The sequence below is a fragment of the Oscarella lobularis genome, chromosome 17, assembly GCF_947507565.1.
Source record: "Oscarella lobularis chromosome 17, ooOscLobu1.1, whole genome shotgun sequence".
Classification (NCBI taxonomy): Eukaryota; Metazoa; Porifera; class Homoscleromorpha; order Homosclerophorida; family Oscarellidae; genus Oscarella; species Oscarella lobularis.
The window spans coordinates 797,516-825,083 of record NC_089191.1 but is presented as its reverse complement, the minus strand read 5'-3'; the positions used below and the strand labels follow the sequence as shown (position 1 = coordinate 825,083).

The 27,568-nt window shown below is 43.7% G+C and overlaps 9 protein-coding genes across 12 annotated transcripts; 4 read left to right on the top strand and 5 right to left on the bottom strand.

Moving 5' to 3' along the window:
• The first annotated feature begins 57 nt into the window (after positions 1-57).
• Positions 58-994, top strand: LOC136197343 (small ribosomal subunit protein eS12-like). The gene is made up of 5 exons (XM_065987081.1): positions 58-127; positions 196-234; positions 291-419; positions 471-675; positions 870-994. Exons 2-5 carry the CDS (start codon positions 218-220, stop codon positions 927-929), a joined length of 411 nt encoding a protein of 136 aa, XP_065843153.1. The 5' UTR covers positions 58-127; positions 196-217; the 3' UTR covers positions 930-994.
• Positions 995-1,022: 28 nt separating this feature from the next.
• On the bottom strand, positions 1,023-3,238 carry LOC136197336 (tyrosine-protein kinase Src42A-like). The gene is made up of 2 exons (XM_065987074.1): positions 2,765-3,238; positions 1,023-2,423 (listed from the first exon to the last, which is right to left on the bottom strand). Exons 1-2 carry the CDS (start codon positions 3,151-3,153, stop codon positions 1,256-1,258), a joined length of 1,557 nt encoding a protein of 518 aa, XP_065843146.1. The 5' UTR covers positions 3,154-3,238; the 3' UTR covers positions 1,023-1,255.
• A 350-nt stretch (positions 3,239-3,588) lies between these two features.
• LOC136197564 (collagen triple helix repeat-containing protein 1-like) lies at positions 3,589-4,437 on the top strand. The gene is made up of 3 exons (XM_065987355.1): positions 3,589-3,672; positions 3,728-4,033; positions 4,084-4,437. Exons 1-3 carry the CDS (start codon positions 3,589-3,591, stop codon positions 4,435-4,437), a joined length of 744 nt encoding a protein of 247 aa, XP_065843427.1.
• Positions 4,438-4,758: 321 nt separating this feature from the next.
• On the bottom strand, positions 4,759-6,880 carry LOC136197563 (ribonucleases P/MRP protein subunit POP1-like). Its single transcript, XM_065987354.1, has 4 exons — positions 6,623-6,880; positions 6,335-6,574; positions 6,189-6,279; positions 4,759-6,116 (listed from the first exon to the last, which is right to left on the bottom strand). The coding sequence occupies exons 1-4, from the start codon at positions 6,767-6,769 to the stop codon at positions 4,759-4,761; spliced, it is 1,836 nt and encodes a 611-aa protein (XP_065843426.1). The 5' UTR covers positions 6,770-6,880.
• A 66-nt stretch (positions 6,881-6,946) lies between these two features.
• On the top strand, positions 6,947-7,889 carry LOC136197342 (cilia- and flagella-associated protein 20). Its single transcript, XM_065987079.1, has 4 exons — positions 6,947-7,079; positions 7,128-7,207; positions 7,267-7,501; positions 7,564-7,889. Exons 1-4 carry the CDS (start codon positions 6,996-6,998, stop codon positions 7,738-7,740), a joined length of 576 nt encoding a protein of 191 aa, XP_065843151.1. The 5' UTR covers positions 6,947-6,995; the 3' UTR covers positions 7,741-7,889.
• Positions 7,774-11,846, bottom strand: LOC136197333 (protein hsr-9-like). 4 transcript variants are annotated; one of them, XM_065987066.1, is made up of 21 exons: positions 11,634-11,846; positions 10,978-11,586; positions 10,887-10,929; positions 10,780-10,837; positions 10,659-10,735; positions 10,558-10,604; positions 10,474-10,509; positions 10,260-10,424; positions 10,020-10,210; positions 9,881-9,971; positions 9,747-9,833; positions 9,406-9,693; positions 9,299-9,359; positions 9,179-9,245; positions 9,050-9,126; positions 8,778-8,996; positions 8,631-8,731; positions 8,445-8,576; positions 8,307-8,392; positions 8,197-8,260; positions 7,774-8,147 (listed from the first exon to the last, which is right to left on the bottom strand). In XM_065987066.1, exons 1-21 carry the CDS (start codon positions 11,787-11,789, stop codon positions 7,911-7,913), a joined length of 2,892 nt encoding a protein of 963 aa, XP_065843138.1. In that variant the 5' UTR covers positions 11,790-11,846; the 3' UTR covers positions 7,774-7,910. The 4 variants fall into 4 exon arrangements, with proteins under 4 accessions (XP_065843138.1, XP_065843139.1, XP_065843141.1 ...); XM_065987067.1 differs by having other exon boundaries at positions 10,659-10,732; XM_065987069.1 differs by having other exon boundaries at positions 10,978-11,580.
• A 2-nt stretch (positions 11,847-11,848) lies between these two features.
• LOC136197344 (protein KRTCAP2 homolog) lies at positions 11,849-12,505 on the bottom strand. Its single transcript, XM_065987082.1, has 3 exons — positions 12,437-12,505; positions 12,230-12,384; positions 11,849-12,164 (listed from the first exon to the last, which is right to left on the bottom strand). The coding sequence occupies exons 1-3, from the start codon at positions 12,438-12,440 to the stop codon at positions 11,916-11,918; spliced, it is 408 nt and encodes a 135-aa protein (XP_065843154.1). The 5' UTR covers positions 12,441-12,505; the 3' UTR covers positions 11,849-11,915.
• Positions 11,920-13,696, top strand: LOC136197338 (large ribosomal subunit protein mL37-like). Its single transcript, XM_065987076.1, has one exon. It carries the CDS (start codon positions 12,501-12,503, stop codon positions 13,503-13,505), a length of 1,005 nt encoding a protein of 334 aa, XP_065843148.1. The 5' UTR covers positions 11,920-12,500; the 3' UTR covers positions 13,506-13,696.
• Positions 13,435-19,716, bottom strand: LOC136197335 (long-chain-fatty-acid--CoA ligase ACSBG2-like). The gene is made up of 17 exons (XM_065987073.1): positions 19,310-19,716; positions 19,048-19,257; positions 18,905-18,988; positions 18,752-18,853; positions 18,635-18,682; positions 18,486-18,584; positions 18,359-18,427; positions 18,244-18,302; positions 14,910-15,032; positions 14,807-14,858; positions 14,505-14,750; positions 14,332-14,448; positions 14,251-14,284; positions 14,059-14,198; positions 13,814-14,005; positions 13,706-13,760; positions 13,435-13,654 (listed from the first exon to the last, which is right to left on the bottom strand). The coding sequence occupies exons 1-17, from the start codon at positions 19,628-19,630 to the stop codon at positions 13,578-13,580; spliced, it is 2,028 nt and encodes a 675-aa protein (XP_065843145.1). The 5' UTR covers positions 19,631-19,716; the 3' UTR covers positions 13,435-13,577.
• Between the last annotated feature and the right edge of the window lie 7,852 nt (positions 19,717-27,568).

The following is a 27,568-nucleotide window of genomic DNA, read 5'->3' as shown; positions in this document are numbered from 1 at the left end:
CGATGAAAAATGACCGTCCGAGAGAATCGGACGCTTCATTGAGCTGGAATTGTAGACGAAATCGTGGACTCCATGACGGCGCGTGAGAGGAGGGCACTTCCCGGATTATCTGGCCATTCCCTATCATGTGAGTGTGTTCGATCCGTCGTTTTCTCGCCAATCCTACGTCAATTGATCTCGTTTTTCTTCTCTTAGCGAGGACTTCCGTTACTAGAACATGTCTGAAGCGGAAGGGTAAGCCGTCGTCGCGTCCATTCGCATCCAAACCGCTAACAATTGCCGTCGAACAGAGATGATAGCACCTACGCCGCCGGCCCCCAAATGGACATCAACACAGCCCTTCAAGAGGTCCTTCGCACCTCTCTATTCCACTACGGCTTAGCCAGAGGCCTCCACGAAGCCGCGAAAGCGTTGGACAAGTAAGGGAAGCCGAATTTCTCGATACGAATGCTATTTTCTCTCGAACCCAGACGTCAAGCGCATCTGTGCGTGTTGGCGAGCAACTGCGACGAGCCAATGTACGTCAAATTGGTGGAGGCTCTGTGCGCCGAGCACAACATTCCTCTCTTGCACGTGGACGACAGTAAGAAGCTGGGCGAATGGGCTGGACTCTGCAAGATGGACAAGGAGGGAAAAGCGCGTAAAGTCGTCGGATGCAGCTGCGTTGTAGTCAAGGTAACGTAGATTAAAAATTAAATTAACTAATATTCGTCCGTGTGCTTGTGATGACGTCTTGGTTCCCTCTACTGATGATGCGAATCAATGAGGATTAACCATAATCCGGAAATAAATATACTGATTAGTTTTTAAAATTAAAAATTTAATTTATAATTACTATTGAGATTTTATTGATTGGGGTTGTTGGATAGGATTACGGAAAGGAGACGCCGGCATTGGAAGTGATCATGGATCATCTGAATAAGAAGTAGAGACCCAATTGCACTCCCATGATTTGTTTGCTTGAAAAAAAAAACATTAAAAAAACTTAAGTGTCTTTGACTCCGCTGTCTCAACAGTACAGGTTACAGGTGAGTGAGGCTATCCTAGTTAGTATAAATACTAGCTAGACCGTAGTACAGTACTAAAAATAATGACCAAAAAAAATCCTGTTCAGTCACCGCCAACGAAAAAACGCAAATGCGCTAGCCTTGATCTTCAAAGCCAGCTGAAAAAAAAACGGGGGGGACCACACACAACAAAAAAAACAATAAATCAATACAGATTAACAATCACACACACACACGCGCGCGTATATCTAATGAAACTGTTCAGCTTCGCGATAGCCCCCGCCGATTCCATCCTCGCTGAAAAACTCCTCCAAACGCCACTGCAAAGTCTCAAACGTCGGTCGTTCCATATCGCTATCCTTCCAGCAATCGATCATGACCTCGTACAATCGATCCGGGCACCCGTGCGGCTGCGGCATTCGATAGCCTCGCTCGATTTGCGCGAGCACTTCGGCGTTGCTCATACCCGGATACGGAATCCGCCCGTACGTGACCAATTCCGTGAGTAGGATCCCGTACGACCAGACGTCGGACTTAATCGAGAACTTATTATAGAAGGCCGCTTCGGGAGCCGTCCACTTAATGGGAAACTTCGCTCCCGTGTGCGCTTCGTAGACCTCTTCGCTGATGACGCGCGCCAGGCCGAAATCGGTGATTTTCGTGACGAGATTCTCGCCGACGAGACAATTCCTCGCCGCCAAATCGCGATGAATATAATTCTGCGTCTCCAAGTACGCCATCCCGGACGCAACCTGCGCCGCCATGTCGATGAGCTGCGGCATCTTTAGCGCGCGTCCCTCGCCGTGGAGATAATCGAGAAGAGACCCGTGCTTCATCAATTCGGTCATAATATAGATGGGTTCGCCGACGGTGCAGACGGCGTAGAGTTGAACGAGCTTGGGATGGCGTAGCTTCTTCATGATGTGAGCCTCCTCCAAGAATGCCTCCTTCGACATGGATCCCTCCTTGAGCGTCTTCACGGCGACGGGAGTCGTGTTATTCCACAGGCCTTCGAATACCTCGCCGAATTGACCCTGCCCGAGTTTTCGCATGAGCCGGATGGACGTGCGCGGGATTTCCCACTCGTCCGTCGTGTTGTGCGACATGCCGTCCGTTTGGGGCAGTTCCGCGCGTTGGCATGACTTCTTCAGATTGATGCACAGGCCGTCGGCGTCTTTTTCGTAGTGCGCGACTAGATCTGGGATGTCGTTGAATGCGGAGCGACGCGCAATGTAGAAACCGCCTTGGTCGACTTTGCGTATGCGATAGTGTTTCACTGTGTCGCCGTCGCGAACCGATAGGGAAAAGTCGCCCGGTTTGCTTTCGCTTTCCCGTATCAGAAAGGACCCGTGCATGTTGATCGACATCAGGAGCATTTTCTCCGCGTCGATACGCTTGATTTTGCCGAAGAACCAACTAAGCGCGGAGGGGAGAAAATCAATAAATAAATAGGGTCACGTGGTCGCGAAAAAAATTGATCGTTTAGAGGTAATAGGGGGTTTGTTTTGTTGACTTGTGGAATGCAATTGGTTATCTCTTTCATCAATACGACCGGGTTTTAGCGCGTCAATACCGGAAGCGCGGGGAGACGCGACGTCGAGATGATAAGGAAAAAATCGCGATCGTTCGCTCGACTTTCGAAATCGCTACGCACTCGCACGCACCGCGATCGTGTTAGGAGGAGGAGGAAAAAGGAAGAAAAACAATAAGAGGGCCCCACCCACCAAAGGGGCCCCCCAGAATTCCTTGTTCCTTACTCGTGCGCGTCGAGCGTCTTCGCCGGAGCGACGTAGTTATTGGGAATGTAGCCTTCGCGCCCGCTGAGTTTCGATCGCGCCTTCCACCAGTTTCCCTCCGAATTGTCGATAATGTAAAGATGATCGCCTTTGTTGAAACTGAGATCTTCGTCCGTGCGCGCTTCGTAGTCGTATTTGGCGACGAATAGAGGAAGGCCCGCCGACGAGGGGCCGTCCGTCATCGGCGGAGCCGGCTCCGGTGGGCGCGAGTCGGTCGGCGCGCGTCCCGTCGACGTCGCGCCCGCGCCCGCGCCCGCGCCACCGCTCACTCCCGGTGGGCTCGTCATCGCTTTTTGACCGTTTCCTGCGCTCGCTGCGCTGTCCGCGTTCTTGCTACAGCAGCAGCCCATTGTTTTGCGTATGTGAAAGCACCACGGGCGGTTGGGGACGAGCGCGCAAGGGGACGAAGGGAAAACAGAAGGACACGCCCTGTATTTACAAACGGTGTGGGTTTGAGTTCATATTAATGGGGGCCCGGATAACCGCACGTGGAATTTATTGATTTTGTTTGAACCAGTTTGAATCTCATATCAATTTTCACGTGATAGCGGGCGTTGATGATGTAATGAGCACGAGTGACCGTGCTCTTGTACCCCACGCTTCGTCTCAAAACTTCTTTTTATGGTCTGTATTTGTACTCAACTAAGCAATAGAAAGCGGATATATAGTGTTAAAAGACGTCAACATTGATGAAATTCAAAAAGGTGACACCACACCCGTTTTCTATCGGCTACATATAAACGGGTAAGGTTGTGAGAACAAACAACTTCAGTAAGCAAGAGACAATGCCTGCTACTACAACTCTCCAGTGTTTGTTTGCAGTTCTTCTGTTTCTCGACATAGTTGAGAGCAATTCCCCCAAAGATCAGGTAGCTTTCTAATTACAATTTATTTACCAAATGCCAAAACACTTGTCTTACAAAGGGTTGTGGCGGTTCAGGAGTCCCGGGAATTCCTGGAGCTCCTGGCCACAATGGATTGCCAGGAAGAGATGGATTCCAAGGACAGAAAGGAAGTCACGGAATGAAAGGTACTAAAGGAGACACAGGTCAAAATGGAGCGACTGGAAAGACGGGACCCAAGGGAAATTTGGGGCCAACTGGACAGATGGGAATAAAAGGCGAGAAAGGAGAAAACGGAAAAAACGGAGAAAATAATACTGGTAATTCTATCAACTGGAAGCAGTGTGTCCTGAATAGAGGTGAAGGCAAAGATATAGGTCTTATACAGGTACAGTAATTTGCCACCAAAACAATATCTCTAAAATTGGTTTGCATTAGGAGTGCATCTTCAACAAACGTCACTCTTCTACCGCTCTTAGAGTGGCGTATGCTGCCCCTATAACGCTTTACTGTCCTGGTAGTACCTGCTGTGGACGTTGGTACATCACTTTTAATGGAGCGGAATGTTCAGGACCAATGACGATCGAAGGGATTGTCTATATTCAAGGTACCAACGACAATCCTCATCGACACCGCCAAATAGAGGGATTTTGTGAAAATATTCCATCTGGAGCAATAAAGGTAGCTGTTCATGTCGGAAACTGTCCGGGGTATGGATCCTCCGACCGTTACTCTGGATGGAAGTCTGTTTCTCGCATAATGATTGAAGAATATCCCCAGTCACAAAAGTGACAGAAACCCAAGCATTGACTTTGATTGATGTTTTTGTCTGCATGTGTAGCGTTTCAACAAAGTGTACTGATTCCAATGGCGTCGTCTCCAGGCCCAAGGAAGAACAAATGCTCTTTCTCGGTATTATGTGCCTTCAGTGAGTACCTAAGCAGCGGTAGGAATCTACTAGTAAGGTAGAAGTGGGCCTCTGGAAACCGACGCGATTGGTCGTTCTAGAAGGCGCAATCGCTTCTGAAAGACGCTAAAAGAAGCATAGAAGAGGCACGAACACCAAAAACGATTCGAATCTTCGAAGATTCTCCCAGCGAATTTGCTTTATTATTAGCAAAACAGTTTGAATGTAGCCAATCTATATTGGTTCGAGTCTCTGCTCCTCACTAACAATAACGGTCTATCAGTCTTAGCAGACTCCAATATAACGGAGGCCAAACACAGCCCAACCCCAGCTCCTCTTCCTCGACTAAAACGATAATCAGCCGACGTCACATGCCCAATGACATCTCGACTCAATACCCCACTAAAACCTCCAACTCCAAACTCATCTACAACCGTCAATCGACGATGCCCAACCACTGTTTCCTGAGGACCCACAAAACGCGGATCAGCCTTCAATTTTCCCCTATCCTCTTCACTAGGAAGAGCAATGAGATCAAGCCAAGAAGCAACTCCGCTTAGCATTTCAAACCAAACAGGAAGAAAAACGCCTTCTAGGGACAATGAGTTCAAATCGCGTTTCCTAGCAACACAAGGAAAGGGCCCCTTATTCATTTCCCCCGAAATTTCATCCCAGTTGGCATGAAACGGCGTTTTGATGCCCAAGGCGGCGAAATTGGATCTCTTAGCAGGCGGAAGGAGAAAATATTTCTTCACTTCTTCATCTCGTTTTCTCACAGCCCATTCTTTGCCTGCTTTCGTGTCCGGATAGTCTCGCGGAAAGGTAAGCGTCTCCGACTCGACATTGAGCTGTTCCATGGCCGATAGAGCGGCCGGCGTTGCTCCTCCTAATAAAAAGGCCATCCAAAACGACATTCCCCACCCTGACGGAACTACGACGTCAATGCCTGAAGCGAGATCAAGACGTGGACTATGCTGCTGAATTATCATAATAGGAATTGACTGAATTTTGGCTCCAGGACGCGATTTCGCCGCGTCGGCTTCGTGATTCGGAATTTTCTCTTCGCTGGCCTTCGCTCTTGATTCTGAACTCCAGATATTTGAAACTGGAATTTGCTTGAAATCTTGTAACAAGATGTTTTCTTCTGCTGTCGTCTCTGCGTTCAGTTTCTTTTCAGCTGAGACGATGCGAGGATCAAATACGTTTAATCCAATCGCGAGCTTAGCTGGAATCACTGCACTTCTCCAAATTTTTTTCAGAAGCTCGTCGTCTCCATCCGCTGCTAAGGCGTTTCGCGCAATTTCCCACGATTTCAAACCCAGCAATCGAAATCGTATCAATTGATTTTCTAGAGACGTCACGGTGACGTCAGAACCGGAGAAAGCCGACTGCATCTCTTGAAGAGCTTCAAGGAAACATCCAGGATGAAACCAAAGCCAAACTTGACTGGAATCAAGAAGAGAGTCTGGTCTCCACAGCAACTGGCACGGACCAATCAAATTGCTGCTATCTTTCTTGTAAAAAAGATAGGCCCCTTCACATCTTCCCTCCAACACGTCAATCCCTTAAGAAATTGAATTATTGAAGTGGCATGTAACTTAGACTAAGAGAGAGAGAGAGAGAGAGAGAGACTTACCTAGCTTTTGATCAGCTACCATTGGTCTCAATTCCGTTATAATAACAGAACGATTCCCAGCCAATTCAATACACCCATAATAAGACATATCCTAAAAACACTCCCTTAGATTCGTCTATATAGAACTATGGTGTTCTCTCTCTCACGTGCATTAGACATCGTTCTCGTATTGATCTATACGTTTTTCGAACCCATTTGCTGCTGCTCGTTTGCGCCAGTCGATATCCGTATTCGTCTCCCATTTTCATTCTTTTCGCGTGCCACAAATGGGTTTCTAACCATTTTTTGCCCTCGCGACTATTGCGACCTTCGAATTCGGAACGAATCCACTTGGAACGTCGACGCGACCGACGCGACTTCTTAGACGCCGTTTCGTCGACGTTCATCTGATGAAAAATGAGATACGGGTACGAGAAGGATGAGAAGTCGCTTACTTCTTGTTTTGCGCGCGATTGCAAACGTTTCGGGAGTCGTTTGGCGTTGTGGCTCATCGTACGTCGACGCATGTGTCTCGGAAGTGTCTGGAACGCTCGTTTTCGGCCCGATCCGCCGCTTCGGATCGCCTCCGCCATTGTTTTCATCTCCAGCGCTCTCGTTTCGGCATATTCGACGACGTTAACTCCGATGGGAACGGAATGCTTTGTTTTCGATGCATCGCCGCGTTCCCCTGCTTTCTTTTCGACTACTTTTCTTTTCCGTCCCATGTTGAATAGCGCGCGTTGGTACGCGCGGTTGGCAACCGCCGGGAGTTGTTCCAGTGCGCATCCTCGCAAGTCCTAGGCAACAAACACAACTAATCGAGGAGAAATGTTCAAAAACACTTTCCAGTCTGGCTTTCTCTCCATCCTTTACAGCATCGGTAGCAAACCGCTGCAAATATGGGACAAGGAGGTGAGCGAGGTCCCTTACGAATCGAATGAGACGATTTATCGCGTTCAGGTTCGAAACGGGCACATAAAACGCATAACGGACAACGATATTCAGTCGCTCGTTCTCGAAATAGCCGGAACGAACGTAAGGTAGGCCGAAACAATGAAATAAATCAAGAAAAGTGCCTAAATAACGCGAAATTTTCCAGCACGACTTACATCACGTCACCGGCCGATCCCAAGAAGACGCTCGGCATCAAACTGCCCTTTCTCGTCATGATCATCAAAAATCTGAAGAAATATTTCACGTTCGAAGTGCAAGTGCTCGACGATAAGGACGTAAAACGTCGATTTCGCGCATCCAACTACGCCAAGACAACGCGCGTCAAGCCCTTCATCTGCACAATGCCCATGCGTTTAGACGACGGCTGGAACCAAATTCAGGTATCTCAAAAAAATTTTCGAGGATAAATTCGAATTTTTAATATACGGGGGGTCCTTCCTAGTTTAATTTGTCGGATTTTACGAGAAGGGCTTACGGAACGAATTACATCGAAACGCTGCGAGTCGAAATTCACGCCAACTGTCGCATTCGTCGCGTCTATTTCTCGGATCGACTCTATTCCGAAGAGGAACTTCCGGCTGAGTTCAAGCTCTATCTTCCCGTGCAAAAGGCCAAGTGAACTCTAAGCCTCATATTGGGCACGCGTGGGCGGTCTGCTTTTTGCATTATTATAGTCGCACAGTCTAGGCAATTGTAGAGTAATAAAAAATCAAGCCTATACAAAACTTTTCCACGTGGGGTCAGTGTCAAGCGGCGCTAGCCTCGTGCATACAAATTTTTCAATAAAATTCACTGTTTGTAGTTATAGGTGTAGCGTTTGTCTGCGTTATAGGACACCTTTTGGCCATTTATAACGCACTGGATAGCCCATTCTTTGGAGACTATGGGCACACCGGATTTCTTGGCTTGCCTTATGAGATTGGGAGAGGGACGGCCCTCGGAGACGACGCAATCGCACTGGGGAACGCTTGCAAGTCGAGAAAAGACTTTAGCACCGCAAGAAGGCAGCACAGTCTTCCAAAACGACTAAAACCGTTAATGAATCCGAGAGGCGGTCAAAATTAGAACGACTAACCTTGAATTTATCTCCCCCATCAACATAAACAGTCACATTGTTCAGCATTGGTCCTGACTCTCTCCTAAGGTAAACCTTACATATGATACTGCTATTCGATTAAGCCTTACAATTCTGCGGCCTTAAAACCATCGTCTTCAAGCGAGAATCCAGCTGGAAGTAGATACTGATCGTCCATATAGTCCAGCAGTCGTCCCTATCAAAATAACAACTATTCTCTATGTATGCATTGATGAAAATCAGCTGACCTCTGTGCAACAATCGCCAATGAACTCGTGGGACACGCATGGGACACCCAGAGCAAGAGCATGCATATATTTTAGCGTTCTGCATGGCCCACTAGCAATGAGCAACGAAAGCTTCGATGACGAGGGACTTCCCTGGAAGTGTACGCTTTAATTTAGCTAGCTGACTAATTTATCGTTATGTGCTACCATATCTGCCGTGATTTTTCTCACAATTTTGCCTCCACCGGCCTCAATTTGCCTCACTATAAGTTTCTTATCAAAGGGCCTATACTCAGCTGTCCTGAGATCTATGTATATCTCGTTAATTATTATTAATGTATTAATTAGCATCACCTTCTCCTCCGTCTTTCTTTTCTCCCTCCGTAAGAGCAAACAAGATGTTTCGAAAGAGGCTTGTCGACGGAGGAAGAGCCCCTGAAGCGTTTCCTTCACGTGACTTTCCTCGTTTACGCTTGTGTGTCTCTCTTGATTTAAATTTCTTTCCAAATTTCGAAGAATCTGAGCGTCCGCCTCCTCCATTGTCTCCTCCCTCTGAACTGCCACTTCTCGAACCTTTGAAAATTCGTCTCAAATTAATTAATTATTTTAATTATTTATTTATTTACCATCCGAACTACTCCCGTGTTTTTCACGCAATTTATCCGCTTGCTCAGACGTTAGACAAACGTTACTTCGACCCCACCTACAAACAAAATACGCGTATATTTTAATTGATATAATATTTCGTATTGAACCTTTCTTCAGTGCCGTTTTCTTTCTTAAGAAAATATCCTGGCTCGTCAGTATGCCGCAGTACTACAGCTAATTGGGATACGATATAGAAAAAAGAGCAGATTGTCTATAGAATTCGATACCTTTGCCTCGAAAGTGTCTGCGAATGCAAAGAGTCAATTCTGATCCAACAGGAACCAAATTCTAAAACACGTATAACTAATATCTTAATCTATCCTATTGTATTTACCAGATGAATTATTCTATCCTGGTCAACCATGGCCGTGTCTCCGTCGTCGTAATCAATACTGACTCTATGATTCGCGTGTACGACGCGAATTTGTCCCGGATAGTAATAGCCGTCAGTCCACTGAGCAAAGACCCGGTTCGACCCCTCGCTCGGCTTTCGTTGCTTTGGTGAGGGGCCCCTCTCGACGTCGACGTTCTGATGTTTTCTCTTTCTTCCTGATTTCTTAGGTTGAACAGGAAGTGGGTCCTGATTGGAAGGCCCGCTATATGGAACTTCATGTGAAGTTTCCTGAAACAATTTCCTACTTAACTATTGATTCTTTTATATAATTATTCTTTTACTTGAAGGACTTTGATTTCTACCCAATTTCCTTCCTCATTTTGCTCTTCAACAACGTGTCGTAGATACATCATCAGACGCTGGGGTCGCTTAAGAGAAACGTATCAAAAATTTGTCTCGGACGAAATCCGTTTACTTTTTCAGGTTCAGGTCGAGAACTTTCTTCTTCTTCTTCTTCTTCTGGCGTCTCCCGCACGACTTCTACTTCACCGCTTGTATCAGAAGTGCTAACCACACATATTCATTTAATTTTAAGTCGTGTGTCTATTGTCTACGTTTCTGCTCTTTTCTCCTCGTCCGATCGAGACATTTCCTTGTTCATTACCCCCTCCCCCTTTTCATACTGACTTGCTAGACTCTGATCGTGCCGATTTTCTGACAACAGCAGTGCCAATTCCCCTTCCTGTAGTTGATCCTCTTCCCGTGGTTCAGACTCGCTCGTTCGCCTCATTGTTAGCTCCATTTCCTTTAGAAAAAAATCAAACCCAATCCCTGTCTTTTTATTGGCTACTTACGTGGCGTTTTTCCAAAGAACTGGGTGGGATAAGGGAGCGTTGACTTTTTCTCTTTCGCTTCTGAGATAAATCGCTCTCCAATTCCATTTGAGTTCCCCCTGGAGCGGACATGAGGCTGGAGGTGAAGGAGGCTTCGCTGCTCTCCTCTTTCTTCTCATTTCCGCTCTTCAATAATTTATTAATTAATGATTAATCTATCTGTGTATCTACGTACATTTTTTGCCTGATCCTCTTTCTGAAAATCCAGCTCCTATAATTTAATCAGCTTACAATATAACTAAATAATCGTTCAGCTCACGTCAATCATTTCCTCTGACTCTCCAAGCACATCTGGACTAGATGAGCCTTAATTAAAAACCCCAATTAAAGCATAGTATAAATAACGGTGACATCATCTACTTAGTTTAAGTTCCGTGGGAGAAGACGGTACAGGAGCTGCTTGATACGTCGTCGGAGTAGGAGGAATTATATCCCTACTATAATCAGACATCAGAAAACCGGCTATGAATATATGTCATACTCTGAATCGTCGTCTTGAGTAAGAGCGGATATCAGTTGCGGAGATCCCGATATATGTTCTAAAACTAAAAATTATTGATATTCAAAGACGCTACACGTGTGTTCTACCCTCATGTGTTCTACCCTTAAGAACATTAATACGCTTTCTCGTCTAAAGAAGCATCGTAAACGTTACTACGGTCACAGAAAATCAACACACCTGTTCGCCGCTCGTGCTACTCGAACTTCGATCGGAGACCCTGCCTGCAATAGGTCCGAGACTCGGACGCACGGGAGTGACTCTCGTCCCGCCGAACGACGACGACGTCGATCGTCGACGTTCTTCCTCCTCGCTCGAACTGCCCAGGCTCCCAGAATGAGATGAGACGCTGCTCGCCGGCTCGACGGATGACGTCGTGTCTTCGTGATCTGTCGCGGTTCTCTGAAAGCGGACGGAGGATGAGGCGAGGCTCGGCACTGCGGTCGACGAGTCGAAGAAACTGTTGCTACTGCTGCTACTGTTGCTGTTCTTCGATTGGCTCGATTTTGATTTTTCGGATTCGCTTGACGACTTGGACGGAGATTCGTCGTCGCCGCCCCCTGCTGCGCCACTTCCGCCTCCTTGTTCGCTTATTTCCGGGTTTTTGTCCATTGCTTCGCCCACTTGCTTAGTTTCTTGATTTTTTGTTTTTTCGGTCACTGGCTGGTCTCGTTTGCCGCCTGCTGCTCTTTTGGACTTCGAGCGCGATTTTGGCGTGGCGGGACGACGGAAAAGAATCGGCGAAAGTTCGATTTCGTCTTCGTCCAAATCGAAAACCGACTTCTTATGCTAAAATGAAGTCCGATTGTGCAAAAACGGCGTTCGTATGCGCTTACATGGCCTGATTTGGGCTGCTCATCGCTCTTCGGTCCGTTGAATCCGCTTAGATTGCGAAGTAGCGGGATTTGTGGATGTTCTGCTCCTTCGGTGGATATAGACGGTTCGTCTGGCTGCGAATTTTCGACTAGTTCCACAGAAAACTGTCCGTTCATAGCAAAAATGTCGAATAATAACTCTAGGCGCGCCCGAACGTGTTGCGTTACGACAAGTCCGCGATGCCACGTGCCATATATTTTAAACACACGGTATCAATACATTGAAAAGAAAAAAATGAGTTGCTAGTTTTTTCTTTTCGGCTTCGTCGCTACGAGTTGAGCGGATCCCGGCGCCGGCCCGTATTTGGATGCCGATAGACGATTCATGACGTAAATGTGACCGATGGAGAAGAGAAGGCAAACAGTCGCGCAGACGCGATGAATCGCGAAGCCGGAGACGAGCGTAGAGAGGAGAAGACACGAAATGACTTCGGGAAAAAGTCCCGTCGAATATTCGCGTCCGAATGCCATCGTTTCTAAGTTTCCCACGGCCTTGTCGAAAAGAACGCGTTCCTCAAAAGGGGCCCCCAGATCAAAACACCGCGACCCACGCTTACGGTTATCAATAAAATGAAGAGGATAGATCCGACGAAGCCTCCGAGTATGGTCATGCCCTGATTCGAGCTCAGGGGTCCTCGGTAGATTTGCATGCACGCGAACGTGATCACAGCAAGAAGAACCGACAAAATAAACGACGTGCTCGACGACGTAGCTACGAAATAGTAGAAGAAGAACTCTCCAAAGGAGATAGAACGAATTCTCACCCATTGTGCTTTTTGTAGGCGTGTATTACGGTGAACGTAAGGCTAAGAGCCCGGATTTCAGTAGATGGCTTTTTCGTCGAAACGTTTCTTTTTCGGTAGGCGTTTGGTGCGACGAAGCTTCGGCTACCATCACGTCGAGCCGAAGAAGTTGCCCCATCCGCTGGGATCCACGACGAAATGGCGAAAGTGTTATTTCGTTCATCCGACGTCTCAAATACCGAAATGCGATTTGAAATCACTCTGGCTTACGAATACAGTCCTCGAGGAAGGCCTTCCACCCGAATACGACGCCTCTTCGTACGTCCCCAGCGACGAAGACGACGAAACGCTGCACGACAATATTCGTCGCGCGGAAAACGTATCCGGGCTACTATTCACGTTGCTAACGTCAATTTGGGCGCGTGCTGATAACCCAACTCCTCTCTTCTCGCACGTTTCAATGAAGCCGTCTATACAAAGTTATTGGCGAAAAAATGGCGAAAATTACATTTTTCGTGGATCACCTGATTTTCTCATCCGATCCGCTTTGCCTCTCACCATGGTAACCAACGTCCCTGACGTAAAAACGGAAGCGCGCGAAAATTATCAGCCAACCGATCTACAATTGTATCAACGTTCAGTGGATCACCTGCGCGTTTTCCCTGGATATAGGCCTGGGTCCAAGCGAAGTCACGCTCACACGCAGATCCTCGCGGATCAGCGTAGCAGTAATAGCAACGAACAACTCGTCGCCCACGCGGTTCTATCTCAATTCGCTCTTCTATCGGCTCAGACTCTAGCCAATCGAATCGCTGAGCAGCGAAACAAGGATAAACGTATTGAAATTCCGCCTCAAATGGAGACACCGGCGCTGTGTCAGTCTATAATAACGAATGGGAAATTGTTCACGTTTTCCGTTTATCAATTACACACTCTCGATTTGGATCAAGTGTCCGTGTGGAATCGCGTGTGGATTCGTGGCCCAATGCCGCTTATTCAGCACTCGGAAGAAAACGCTATTAGTATCAATAACGATTGCTTGAGATTGCTCTCCGCCTTCATACTACGTAGAACGAAAACGAACGTGTAATACATGCAAAGAAAAAAGAAAGACAATAAAATGAGTTTGTTAGTGTGAACGCGTGGGACCCCTCTCCCCCTCTTATATCTCATACATTCTGTCGATCGTTTCCTGGTATTTTTCAGACACAACCTTTCGCTTCAATTTCAAAGTCGGGCCTAATCAAATACATTATTTATTTAATAATAAAATTGACTTTTCAGGCATGCCTAGTTCTCCTCCTGGTATGGAGAAATCCTTGGCCAGAAGACTCCACTTCTGAACCTGAGAAATATAACGTTTAGACAACCCCTACTATTCAGTAATATTCCTGCTACTTTTTGGGCATTTGATATGGCCTTATCGTTCGCTCTCTTGATTCCCTTTTCAATCATTTCCAATATTTTGGGATCGCCGCCTCCAATGACTTCAGAAACTCGTTTCGAAGTGCTCCCAACCGATTCGCATTCCTTCAGCGCTATTGCTGACAAATTATCAGTCGGTTCTCCCGTATCAAAATCAACGTTCACCTGAAATTAATTAAACTGAAACGCCAACACTATTTATTTTCTGATCGAAATACTTTGAGAGTCAATATGCAGCTCAAAAATTTCTTCTTATCTCCAACGACCATTACGTTGCTAATTATAGGCAACTCGGCCTTAATTGCACTCTCAATCAAAACGGGAGGAATGTTCTCTCCGCCCGAAGTAACAATAAGTTCTAAATCCAACATATTCTCACCCCCAAGGGATAACCTCATCTATTCCCATACCTTTGACTCTTCCAGTTATAAAATAATACCCATCCTAAGTATTAATATTTATTATTGAAAAAAATTATATTTTTTTCTAACCTCATCTTTTGTTCCAATGTCTCCCGTATGCAGCCATCCTTCATCGTCCAAGGCCTCCTTTGTCTTGTCCTCCAGGCCAAGATACCCCATAAAAACGTGTCTACCTCTAAAGCAAAGCTAAAGAATACGCCATCAATTACTGCCAATTCAATTATAATTATTGATTTCTTTGCCTCTCCATTTCCCTCATCGTCCGGATTATGCAATTTCATTTCACAGCCATAAAACGGGCGTCCGCAGCTTCCGAATTTTTTCATGTCAACACCGGACATCGTACCGGGTCCGCTTGACTCGCTCATGCCGTAAATATCAAGCAGAGGCAGACCGACGCTAAGGAAAAATTCCGTCGTCTCCGCGGAAATTGGCGCGGCGCCGGTGAAGCAGTAATTGCAACAATCGAGCCCAAATTCCTCCCGGACCTCGTTTAGAATAAAAGAGCATTAATTAAAATTATTTATTAAATAGTTGCACTGACTCTTTTGAGGAGAACGCTATTGGCAATCCAGTAACCGAATGGAGTCGATTCCCTGTCAAATTCTCTCCTTAGACAAAGCGTGTGGCCAAGGTTCTATGCTCACCCTTTCTCTTTGCTCAGATTTCCTTCGAGAGCTTTTCTTCTCGCCCAGCCAACGAGTCTCGATTTGAATGCGCCGAAGGACGAAGAAACAATAGCGTAGCGCTCAGCTATTTTCTCCCAAACTCTATAGAAATACGCGTAACTTGCAGGGTTCTGCTGAGAATTTTTTCACATGTGGGATACCCCAAGAAAAAGTTACCAAGCTTTAGTTTAGCAATCAATCAGGGTTCTGCCGAGTATTTTTTCAGTGTAGGAAGAAGGTCTGGACATAATGCGCAATTTTAATTAAAATGGTCCTAATTTTAAAATCTTCCCTTGGAAAATTGTCTTGAACCATTTTAAAAATTGCTTAAATTAGTTTTATACGATGTATCCGGCTGTAATTATTGCAAGCTACGGCGAGTGAGGGTAGGGGCCGACCCATGCAGACCCAGGCGGGCTGCTTCTCACACCCAGTTTACTGATAGTCCGAAATCGCCGTTCTAATGGCTTTTCTAGGCAAGCTTAGTCCCTCGACACCTACGAAGATCGATGTTGGAACGACTAGCTTCGAGAAATCTCGAAATTTCGAACAAAAGCATCAATTTTCTACGAACTGCGCGTTCGACGTTCACGAACGCAGTTCTATATTAGTTAGGATCTTAGCATATTTCACTTGGCACCGGCGCAGCGCGCCGGTGCCCAGTGAAATATGCTAAGATGGGTGTGGTGGGCGGGGGCGGCGGCGGGGAGGATGGTGGTTAGTTTTTTTCGCGATTTTCTCGGCCAAACCTAAAGATTGCAAGATCCCATGAATCAAAAAAGTTCTATAACCCAACAATCTACTAGACTAGGAAGAGAAACGGCCGAATCGGGTCGAAAGCACCAAAATAGCGCGATTTTCCGATCGCATCGCGGTTTTCTCGCCTAAAACGAACGATCCGTCGAATCGACGCGATCGAAACGCTTTAGAATTGCATTTTAACTTCAACAAGTGGAAGAAACGATTGAATCGCGTGAAATAGAACCAAAATATCGCCATTCTTGGTCTCCCACGCACAAAAATGTCGTTCTTCTAACATCTAGTTTACCGCTAGTACGAGATCGGCCGCTCTAATGACTTTTCTAGGCACGCTTAGTCCCTCGACACCTACGAAGATCGATGTTGGGACGACTAGCTTCGAGAAATCTCGAAATTTCCAACAAAAGTATCGATTTTCTACGAACTGCGGTTCTTCTACGACCTGCGCGTTCGACGTTCACGAACGTAGTTCTATATTAGTTAGGATCTTAGCATATTTCACTTGGCACCGGCGCAGCGCGCCGGTGCCCAGTGAAATATGCTAAGATGGGTGTGGTGGGCGGGGGCGGCGGCGGGGAGGATGGTGGTTAGTTTTTTTCGCGATTTTCTCGGCCAAACCTAAAGATTGGAAGACCCCATGAATCAAAAAAGTTCTATAACCCAACAATCTACTAGACTAGACAGAGAAATGACCGATTCGGGTCGAAAGCACCAAAATAGCGCGATTTTCCGATCCCATTGCGGTTTTCTCGCCTAAAACGAACGATCCTGTCGAAGTGACGCGATCGAAACGCTTTAGAATCGCAATTTCACTTCAACAAGTGAAACAAACGACTGAATCGCGTGAAAAAGGACCAAAATATCGCCATTCTTGGTCTCCCACGCACAAAATGTCGTTCTTCTAACATCTAGTTCACCGCTAGTACGAGATCGGAAGTCTAATGGCTTTTCTAGACACGCTTAGCCCCTCGACACCTACGAAGATCGATGTTGGAACGACTAGCTTCGAGAAATCTCGAAATTTCCAACAAAAGTATCGATTTTCTACGAACTGCGGTTCTTCTACGACCTGCGCGTTCGACGTTCACGAACGCAGTTCTATATTAGTTAGGATCTTAGCATATTTCACTTGGCACCGGCGCAGCGCGCCGGTGCCCAGTGAAATATGCTAAGATGGGTGTGGTGGGCGGGGGCGGCGGCGGGGAGGATGGTGGTTAGTTTTTTTCGCGATTTTCTCGGCCAAACCTAAAGATTGCAAGATCCCATGAATCAAAAAAGTTCTATAACCCAACAATCTACTAGACTAGACAGAGAAATGACCGATTCGGGTCGAAAGCACCAAAATAGCGCGATTTTCCGATCGCATCGCGGTTTTCTCGCCTAAAACGAACGATCCGTCGAATCGACGCGATCGAAACGCTTTAGAATTGCATTTTAACTTCAACAAGTGGAAGAAACGATTGAATCGCGTGAAATAGAACCAAAATATCGCCATTCTTGGTCTCCCACGCACAAAAATGTCGTTCTTCTAACATCTAGTTTACCGCTAGTACGAGATCGGCCGCTCTAATGACTTTTCTAGGCACGCTTAGTCCCTCGACACCTACGAAGATCGATGTTGGAACGACTAGCTTCGAGAAATCTCGAAATTTCCAACAAAAGTATCGATTTTCTACGAACTGCGGTTCTTCTACGACCTGCGCGTTCGACGTTCACGAACGTAGTTCTATATTAGTTAGGATCTTAGCATATTTCACTTGGCACCGGCGCAGCGCGCCGGTGCCCAGTGAAATATGCTAAGATGGGTGTGGTGGGCGGGGGCGGCGGCGGGGAGGATGGTGGTTAGTTTTTTTCGCGATTTTCTCGGCCAAACCTAAAGATTGCAAGATCCCATGAATCAAAAAAGTTCTATAACCAAACAATCTACTAGACTACGAAGAGAAACGGCCGAATCGCGTCGAAAGCACCAAAATAGCGCGATTTTCCGATCGCATCGCGGTTTTCTCGCCTAAAACGAACGATCCCGTCGAATTGACGCGATCGAAACGCTTTAGAATCGCAATTTAACTTCAACTAGTGGAAGAAACGATTGAATTGCGTGAAAAAGGACCAAAAATATCGCCGTTCTTGGTCTCCCAACGCACAAAAATGTCGTTCTTCAGATTCAATAGAAGTGGCTTTACTCGCAATTTTTCAAGCTTTGGCAGTAACTAATGCGAGCGACGGGCCGATTCTGCTGCAGTAATTTTAAAAGAGTTGGAAAACTGAGTTTTACATGCTAAATGTGGCGGTAAACTGTAACGGGCAGTTCCTTTGCCTATGAAGTCTGAACGTTTGGTATAGGACGTTTATATTCGTGGATTGGGCGAAGGGTCCCCCTTTGGAGGAAAAAGTCTAGAGACTCGTCGTTTGACCGCTAGAAGCTCAAAAACTCTTCTGCAGTAATTATTGCAAGCGACGAGCCATTATAACGTTTTAGTAGTATGGAGTGAGGGTTGGGGCTGACCCATCGACCCATGTGGACAGAACCCCGCCGTGTTAACTATTTCTTTACCTTGGGACTCCAAGAAAATACGTTGGTCTGACTTCCTTGAGAGTTGTTCCCAGAGATCCCTAGGGAGGTGCACTGTTGCAAAGACAGAGATTAGCACGTGATTTGCATCGCTTACTTTCAGGGCATCTGGTTGGGCGAACCATGTCTCTGCAATGACGTGCATTGGCAAATAGACGTCCATCATCTTCATTATTAGAGTTGAAACGATTTAATTTCATTTGTTTATTTATATATTGATTTGCCTGAGCTGCGACGTGGCTGAGTGGCAAATAGCTGACGCATCTCTCCGCCTGCTCGTCCTTTCTCACAGTCGAAATGCCAGCAATGGGGGTCCACGTGATCTAAAAACTTTTCTACAAATAAAAACTATAAACCTAAGCCATTTCCTTACACTATCGTGACTTAGCATGACTCCCTTGGGAAGACCAGTAGTTCCAGACTAATTAAAAAAAAGAAGAAAAGGTATTAATTAATTAATTAATTAATCAATTAAGATTATTCTATTTACAGTGTAAACAAGAGAACAGCAGTTGTTTGGCTTTTGAGCATCGAGTCTCTTCTGAAGTTCGTCGTCTGATACATCTTTGCCCCATTCAAGCAATTCGTTCCACTACATAATGATTAATTAAACAAACTAGTCATAAATATATGAAATAGTTACAGTCAAAACACTGTCGTCTGGCTTTTCACTCAATTCCCCCGTATACTGAACAATAGCCTTCAAATGAGAAAGCTCCGATTTCATCTATAAAAATTATGACGTCAAAACACACAAAAGACGCGTGATGGAATTCTCGCATGCACGGGCAAAATCTTCTGCATTTGCTTATCGTTTTCCACGACGACGATATTCGCCTTGGAGTCCTCCAAAATGTGACGACACGCGTCCGGAGAATTCGTCGTGTAAATTCCCGTGCCAAGCCCCCCGGCGAGGATCCCGCCGACGAGCGACATGAACCATTCGGGCGAATTGAATCCCAATATGCCGACGCCGTGAAACGGCTCCAAACCGAGCTAAAAAACGACGTAATAGAACATATCTACACCTCGAGAAGCGCGAGGCCACTTTGATGAACGCTTTTGCGACGCGCTTCGTGTCATTGTAATATTGTTGCCACGTCCATCTCTTCCAGCCGCCGTCTCGCTTGACGGCGAGAGCCATCGATTCGGGGCCGCGCTTCACCGCCGAGCGGAAGAGCTGATCGACGGTTCGCGGTGGAAGCGAACTCGGTGGTTTGTCTCCCATCGCTATGCGGAACGGCTGCGATGGTTCTAATACCCAGATTGGACCTTTGTCGAGATCCTTCCATTGCGGCTCGGCTTCCTGTGCGCTTGGCGAAGGCTCGGAAGCCGCGTTGTCGTCCGATTGTTTAGTTTCGTCCGACATGACGATCGCAGTCAATCACGTGAGCACTGAGTACCATACATTATGTATACTAGGATGTCTTTTCGACCGACGCTGGGCCCCGAACGACCCGTTAGCGGATCGCGCGTTTTGAATATCTTAAACGATCCAAATCTGAGACATTTTATGTAGGGAGACCGCGGCGGGGGATTTGACGTCATTTTTACCGTATAAACGACGGGGCTATTCGAGTCACTATAGTCACCCTTTCCTCTATGGGATTCACTGTATAGTTTATGTCTCTGGGGATCATGGTATCTGACGTCACGCAGGCACCAGCTTGAATCCATAAACGTCTATATTAAATACTGATAATATTTATATATTTACCTCGCGTAGTAGGAATTCCTAAATTATGTATTGCCTAAGGAGAAACATCTGTTTTGCTACTCTGGTGTATAAATGATGATATTTCACCTCACCTCACTGCATAAGAACTCCCTGATGCTCGATCGGAGGACTTTACGTCCGTCTGCCGTTCGAGAATAAGGCGTTTTGCCGGAGCCTTTGAATTGCACCTCCCATCGCTCACCCCTCCTATTCACAACTTCACCCAAATACCTAAAAAGAAAAAGAAATGAAGAAATGAAGAAATAGACAAAAGACATTTTTAAATATATGCATCCGAGCCAAAAAAAGGATGCATGCAGAAGTATACGTTTGACCAAAGAAAGCACAAGCAAAATTTGACAAAAGGGAGCACATTTGACCAAAGGAAGCACAAGTTGAAGTTACTCAATGTGTTTTCTGTTGTAGGTACTGAGTGTGTTTTCTGTTGAAGTTACTCAATATGTTTTCTGTTGTAGGTACTCAATGTGTTTTCTGTTGAAGGTACTGAATGTGTATTCTGTTGAAGGTACTGAATGTGTTTTCTGTTGAAGGTACTGAATGTGTATTCTGTTGTAGGTACTCAATGTGTTTTCTGTTGAAGGTACTCAATGTGTTTTCTGTTGTAGGTACTCAATATGTTTTCTGTTTTAGGTACTCAATATGTTTTCTGTTGAAGGTACTGAATGTGTTTTCTGTTGAAGGTACTGAATGTGTTTTCTGTTTTAGGTACTCAATGTGTTTTCTGTTGAAGGTACTGAATGTGTTTTCTGTTGAAGGTACTGAATGTGTTTTCTGTTGTAGGTACTCAATGTGTTTTCTGTTGAAGGTCAGGACAAATTGTCCCCAGGACAAATTGTCCAAGGACAAATTCTTCTAGGACAAATTGTCCCCAGGACAAATTGTCCCAAGGACAAATTGTCCCAGGACAAATTGTCCCAGGACAAATTGTCCCAGGACAAATTGTCCCCAGGACAAATTGTCCCCAGGACAAATTGTCGCAGGACAAATTGTCCCAGGACAAATTGTCTCAGGACAAATTGTGCCAGGACAATTTGTCCTGGGGACAAATTGTCCCCAGGACAAATTGTCCCCAGGACAAATTGTCCAAGGACAAATTCTTCTAGGACAAATTGTCCCAAGGACAAATTGTCCCAGGACAAATTGTCCCAGGACAAATTGTCCCAGGACAAATTGTCCCAGGACAAATTGTCCCAGGACAAATTGTCCCCAGGACAAATTGTCCAAGAACAAATTGTCCCCAGGACAAATTGTCCCAGGACAAATAGTCCCAGGACAAATTGTCCCCAGGACAAATTGTCCCCAGGACAAATTGTCCCCAGGACAAATTGTCCCCAGGGCAAATTGTCCCAGGACAAATTGTCCCAGGACAAATTGTCCCAGGACAAATTGTCCCAGGACAAATTGTCCCCAGGACAAATTGTCCCCAGGACAAATTGTCCCCACGACAAATTGTCCCCACGACAAATTGTCCCCAGGACAAATTGTCCCCAGGACAAATTGTCCCAGGACAAATTGTCCCAGGACAATTTGTCCTGGGGACAAATTGTCCCCAGGACAAATTGTCCCCAGGAAAAATTGTCCCAGGACAAATTGTCCCAGGACATATTGTGAATAAATGCAGAATTAATTCTGAATAAATGCAGAATTAATTCTGAATTAATGCAGAATTAATTCTGATTAAATACAGAATTAATTCTGAATTAATGCAGAATAAAAGATCGTGAACTTACGTAGACAAGGTGCTTCAGCTTTCTTTTCAACATTCTATATTCTTTACGAGAGCTACGCTGCCATGAAGCATCCATGATCGTATGTAAGGTGAAGAAAACGACAGGCGCTCCGTCGTGAGTCGACGATACGTCGGCGATCGTTCTAAAAGATCGCTCGTACACCCCGAAACGCCATGACGACGAAAAACTTAGCAATAACCGTTCAGAACGTGACGGAACACGACAAGAAGTCGATCAAGAACCTCAAACTCGCTCGCTAAGCGATGCACAGGAGACGAAAGACCAGCAGGGCTTTTCGAGTGTAACGCGCGCTAAAACATCGCGAAAAAATCTCACATTCTCTGAATAAACACAGAATTTATTCTGACTTAATGCAGGCTTTATTCTGAATAAATTCAGAATTTATTCTGAATTAATTCAGAATTTATACTGAATTAATGTAGAATTAATGAAGAATTAATGAAGAATTTATTCTGCATTAATTCAGAATAAAATTCAGCATTAATTAAGAATAAAATCTGCATTAATTCAGAATAAATTCTGCATTAATTCAGAATAAATTCTGCATTAATTAAGAATTAATTCCGAATTAATGCAGAATTTATTCTGAATTATTGCTGAATTAATTCTGAATAAATGAAAATAAATTCTAAATTAATGCAGAATAAATGCGGAATTTATTCTGAATTATTGCAAAATTTATTCTGAATTTATGCAAACAAAATTCTGAATTAATGCAGAATTTATTCTCAATTATTGCAGAATAAATGCGGAATTTATTCTCAATTAATTCAGAATTTATTCTGAATTAATGCAGAAATTATTCTAGATTAATGGAGAATATATTCTGAAATAGTGCAGAATTTATTCTCAATTAATGCAGAATTAATTCCGAATAAATGCAGAATTAATTCTGAATTAATACAGAATAAATGCGGAATTTATTCTGCATTAATACAGAATTTATTCTGAATTAATTTCAAGGAACAATTGTAGAAGGAAAAATTGCCCTTGGACAAATTGTCCTGGGGACAAATTGTCCCCAGGAAAAATTGTCCCCAGGACAAATTGTCCCAGGACAAATTGTCCCAGGACAAATTGTCCCAGGACAAATTGTCCCAGGACAAATTGTCCCAGGACAAATTGTCCCAGGAAAAATTGTCCCCAGGACAAATTGTCCCAGGACAAATTGTGCCAGGACAAACTGTCCCCAGGACAAATTGTCCCAGGACAAATTGTCCCCAGGACAAATTGTCCGAAGGACAAATTGTCCCCAGGAAAAATTGTCCCAGGACAAATTGTCCCAGGACAAATTGTCCCGGGACAAATTGTGCCAGGACAATTTGTCCCGGGGACAAATTGTCCCCAGGACAAATTGTCCCAAGGACAAATTGTCCCAGGACAAATTGTCCCCAGGACAAATTGTCCCAGGACAAATTGTCCCAGGACAAATTGTCCCAGGACAAATTGTCCCAGGACAAACTGTATCAGGACAAATTGTCCCAGGACAAATTGTCCCAGGACAAATTGTCCCAGGACATTGTCCCAAGGACAAATTGTCCCAAGGGCAAATTATCCTAGGACAAATTGTCCCAGGACAAATTGACCCCAGGACAAATTGTCCCCAGGACAAATTGTCCCATGACAATTTGTCCCAGGACAAATTGTCCCAGGACAAATTCCCCCAAGAAAAATTGTCCCAGGACAAATTGTCCCAGGACAAATTGTCCCCAGGACAAATTGTCCCAGGATAAAATTTCCAAGGACAAATTGTCCCCAGGACAAATTGTCCCCAGGACAAAAGGGAGAAGGCAAAAGGCAAAGGGAGAAGGCAAAAGGCAAAGGAGAAGGCAAAAGGCAAAAAAGAGAAGGCAAAAGGCAAAAGGGAGAAGGGAAAAGGCAAAGGGAGTAGGCAAAAGGCAAAGGAGGAGGCAAAAGGCAAAGGGAGAAGGCAAAAGGCAAAAGGGAGAAGGCAAAAGGCAAAGGGAGAAGGCAAAAGGCAAAGGGAGAAGGCAAAAGGCAAAAAAGAGAAGGCAAAAGGCAAAAGGGAGAAGGCAAAAGGCAAAGGGAGTAGGCAAAAGGCAAAGGAGGAGGCAAAAGGCAAAGGGAGAAGGCAAAAGGCAAAAGGGAGAAGGCAAAAGGCAAAGGGAGAAGGCAAAAGGCAAAAGGGAGAAAGCAAAAGGCAAAGGAAGAAGGCAAAAGGCAAAGGGAGAAGGCAAAAGGGAAAGGGAGAAGGCAAAAGGCAAAGCAGAAGGCAAAAGGCAAAGGACTGAATGTGTTTTCTATTGAAGGTACTCAATGTGTTTTCAGTTGAAGGTACTGAATGTGTTTTCTGTTGAAGGTACTGAATGTGTTTTCTGTTGAAGGTACTAAATGTGTTTTCTGTTGAACGTACTCAATATGTTTTCTGTTGAAGGTACTCAATATGTTTTCTGTTGAACGTACTCAATATGTTTTCTGTTTTCTGTTGTAGGTACTCAATATGTTTTCTGTTTTCTGTTGAAGGTACTCAATATGTTTTCTGTTGAAGGTACTCATTACGTTTTCTGTTGAAGGTACTCAATATGTTTTCTGTTGAAGTTACTCATTATGTTTTCTGTTAAACGTATTCAATATGTTTTCTGTTGAACGTACTCAATGTGTTTTCTGTTGAAGGTACTGAATGTGTTTTCTGTTGTAGGTACTCAATGTGTTTTCTGTTGAAGGTACTGAATGTGTTTTCTGTTGTAGGTACTCAATGTGTTTTCTGTTGAAGGTACTCAATATGTTTTCTGTTGTAGGTACTCAATGTGTTTTCTGTTGTAGGTACTCAATGTGTTTTCTGTTGTAGGTACTCAATGTGTTTTCTGTTGAAGGTACTCAATGTGTTTTCTGTTGAACGTACTCAATATGTTTTCTGTTGAAGGTACTCAATATTTTTCTGTTGAAGGTACTGTACTCAATATGTTTTCTGTTTTCTGTTGAAGGTACTCAATATGTTTTCTGTTGAAGGTACTCATTACGTTTTCTGTTGAAGGTACTCAATATGTTTTCTGTTGAAGGTACTCATTATGTTTTCTGTTGAAGGTACTCATTATGTTTTCTGTTAAACGTACTCAACATGTTTTCTGTTTTCTGTTGAAGGTACTCATTACGTTTTCTGTTGAAAGTACTCAATGTTTTCTGTTGAAGGTACTCATTATGTTTTCTGTTAAACGTATTCAATATGTTTTCTGTTGAACGTACTCAATATGTTTTCTGTTTTCTGTTGTAGGTACTCAATATGTTTTCTGTTTTCTGTTGAAGGTACTCAATATGTTTTCTGTTGAAGGTACTCATTATGTTTTCTGTTGAACGTACTAAATATGTTTTCTGTTGAACGTACTCAGTATGTTTTCTGTTTTCTGTTGTAGGTACTCAATATGTTTTCTGTTGAAGGTACTCATTATGTTTTCTGTTGAACGTACTCAATATGTTTTCTTTTGAACGTACTCAATATGTTTTCTGTTGAAGGTACTCAATATTTTTCTGTTGAAGGTACTGTACTCAATATGTTTTCTGTTTTCTGTTGAAGGTACTCAATATGTTTTCTGTTGAAGGTACTCATTATGTTTTCTGTTGAAAGTACTCAATCTGTTTTCTGTTGTAGGTACAGTGTACTCAATCTGTTTTCTTTTTCTGTTGTAGGTACTCAATGTTTTCTGTTTTCTGTTGTAGGTCTCAATCTGTTTTCTGTTTTCTGTTGAACGTACTCAATATGTTTTCTGCTGAAAGTACTCATTATGTTTTCTGTTAAACGTACTCAACATGTTTTCTGTTTTCTGTTGAAGGTACTCAATATGTTTTCTGTTGAAGGTACTCATTACGTTTTCTGTTGAAGGTACTCAATATGTTTTCTGTTGTAGGTACTCAATGAGTTTTCTGTTGAAGGAACTCAATGTGTTTTCTGTTGAAGGTACTGAATGTGTTTTCTGTTGAAGGTACTGAATGTGTTTTCTGTTGAAGGTACTGAATGTGTTTTCTGTTGAAGGTACTGAATGTGTTTTCTGTTGAAGGTACTCAATGTGTTTTCTGTTGTAGGTACTCAATATGTTTTCTGTTTTAGGTACTCAATATGTTTTCTGTTGTAGGTGCTCAATGTGTTTTCTGTTGTAGGTACTCATTATGTTTTCTGTTGAACGTACTCAATATGTTTTCTGTTGAACGTACTCAATATGTTTTCTGTTGAAGGTACTCAATATGTTTTCTGTTGAACGTACTCAATATGTTTTCTGTTTTCTGTTGTAGGTACTCAATATGTTTTCTGTTTTCTGTTGAAGGTACTCAATATGTTTTCTGTTAAACGTACTCAACATGTTTTCTGTTTTCTGTTGAAGGTACTCATTACGTTTTCTGTTGAAGGTACTCAATATGTTTTCTGTTGAACGTACTCAATATGTTTTCTGTTGAAGGTACTCAATATGTTTTCTGTTGAACGTACTCAATATGTTTTCTGTTTTCTGTTGTAGGTACTCAATATGTTTTCTGTTTTCTGTTGAAGGTACTCAATATGTTTTCTGTTGAAGGTACTCATTACGTTTTCTGTTGAAGGAACTCAATATGTTTACTGTTGAAGGTACTCATTATGTTTTCTGTTGAAGGTACTCATTATGTTTTCTGTTAAACGTACTCAATATGTTTTCTGTTGTAGGTACTCAATACGTTTTCTGTTGAAGGTACTCATTACGTTTTCTGTTGAAGGTACTCAATATGTTTTCTGTTGAAGGTACTCATTATGTTTTCTGTTGAAGGTACTCATTATGTTTTCTGTTAAACGTACTCAACATGTTTTCTGTTTTCTGTTGAAGGTACTCATTACGTTTTCTGTTGAAGGTACTCAATGTTTTCTGTTGAAGGTACTCATTATGTTTTCTGTTAAACGTATTCAATATGTTTTCTGTTGAACGTACTCAATATGTTTTCTGTTTTCTGTTGTAGTGACTCAATATGTTTTCTGTTTTCTGTTGAAGGTACTCAATATGTTTTCTGTTGAAGATACTCATTATGTTTTCTGTTGAACGTACTCATTATGTTTTCTGTTGAACGTACTCAATATGTTTTCTGTTGAACGTACTCAATATGTTTTCTGTTGAAGGTACTCAATATGTTTTCTGTTGAACGTACTCAATATGTTTTCTGTTTTCTGTTGTAGGTACTCAATATGTTTTCTGTTTTCTGTTGAAGGTACTCAATATGTTTTCTGTTGAAGATACTCATTATGTTTTCTGTTGAAGGTACTCATTATGTTTTCTGTTGAACGTACTCAATATGTTTTCTGTTGAACGTACTCAATATGTTTTCTGTTGAAGGTACTCAATATGTTTTCTCTTGTAGGTACTCAATACGTTTTCTGTTGAAGGTACTCATTACGTTTTCTGTTGAAGGTACTCAATATGTTTTCTGTTGAAGGTACTCATTATGTTTTCTGTTGAAGGTACTCATTATGTTTTCTGTTAAACGTACTCAACATGTTTTCTGTTTTCTGTTGAAGGTACTCATTACGTTTTCTGTTGAAGGTACTCAATGTTTTCTGTTGAAGGTACTCATTATGTTTTCTGTTGAACGTACTCAATATGTTTTCTGTTGAACGTACTCAATATGTTTTCTGTTGAAGGTACTCAATATGTTTTCTCTTGTAGGTACTCAATACGTTTTCTGTTGAAGGTACTCATTACGTTTTCTGTTGAAGGTACTCAATATGTTTTCTGTTGAAGGTACTCATTATGTTTTCTGTTGAAGGTACTCATTATGTTTTCTGTTAAACGTACTCAACATGTTTTCTGTTTTCTGTTGAAGGTACTCATTACGTTTTCTGTTGAAG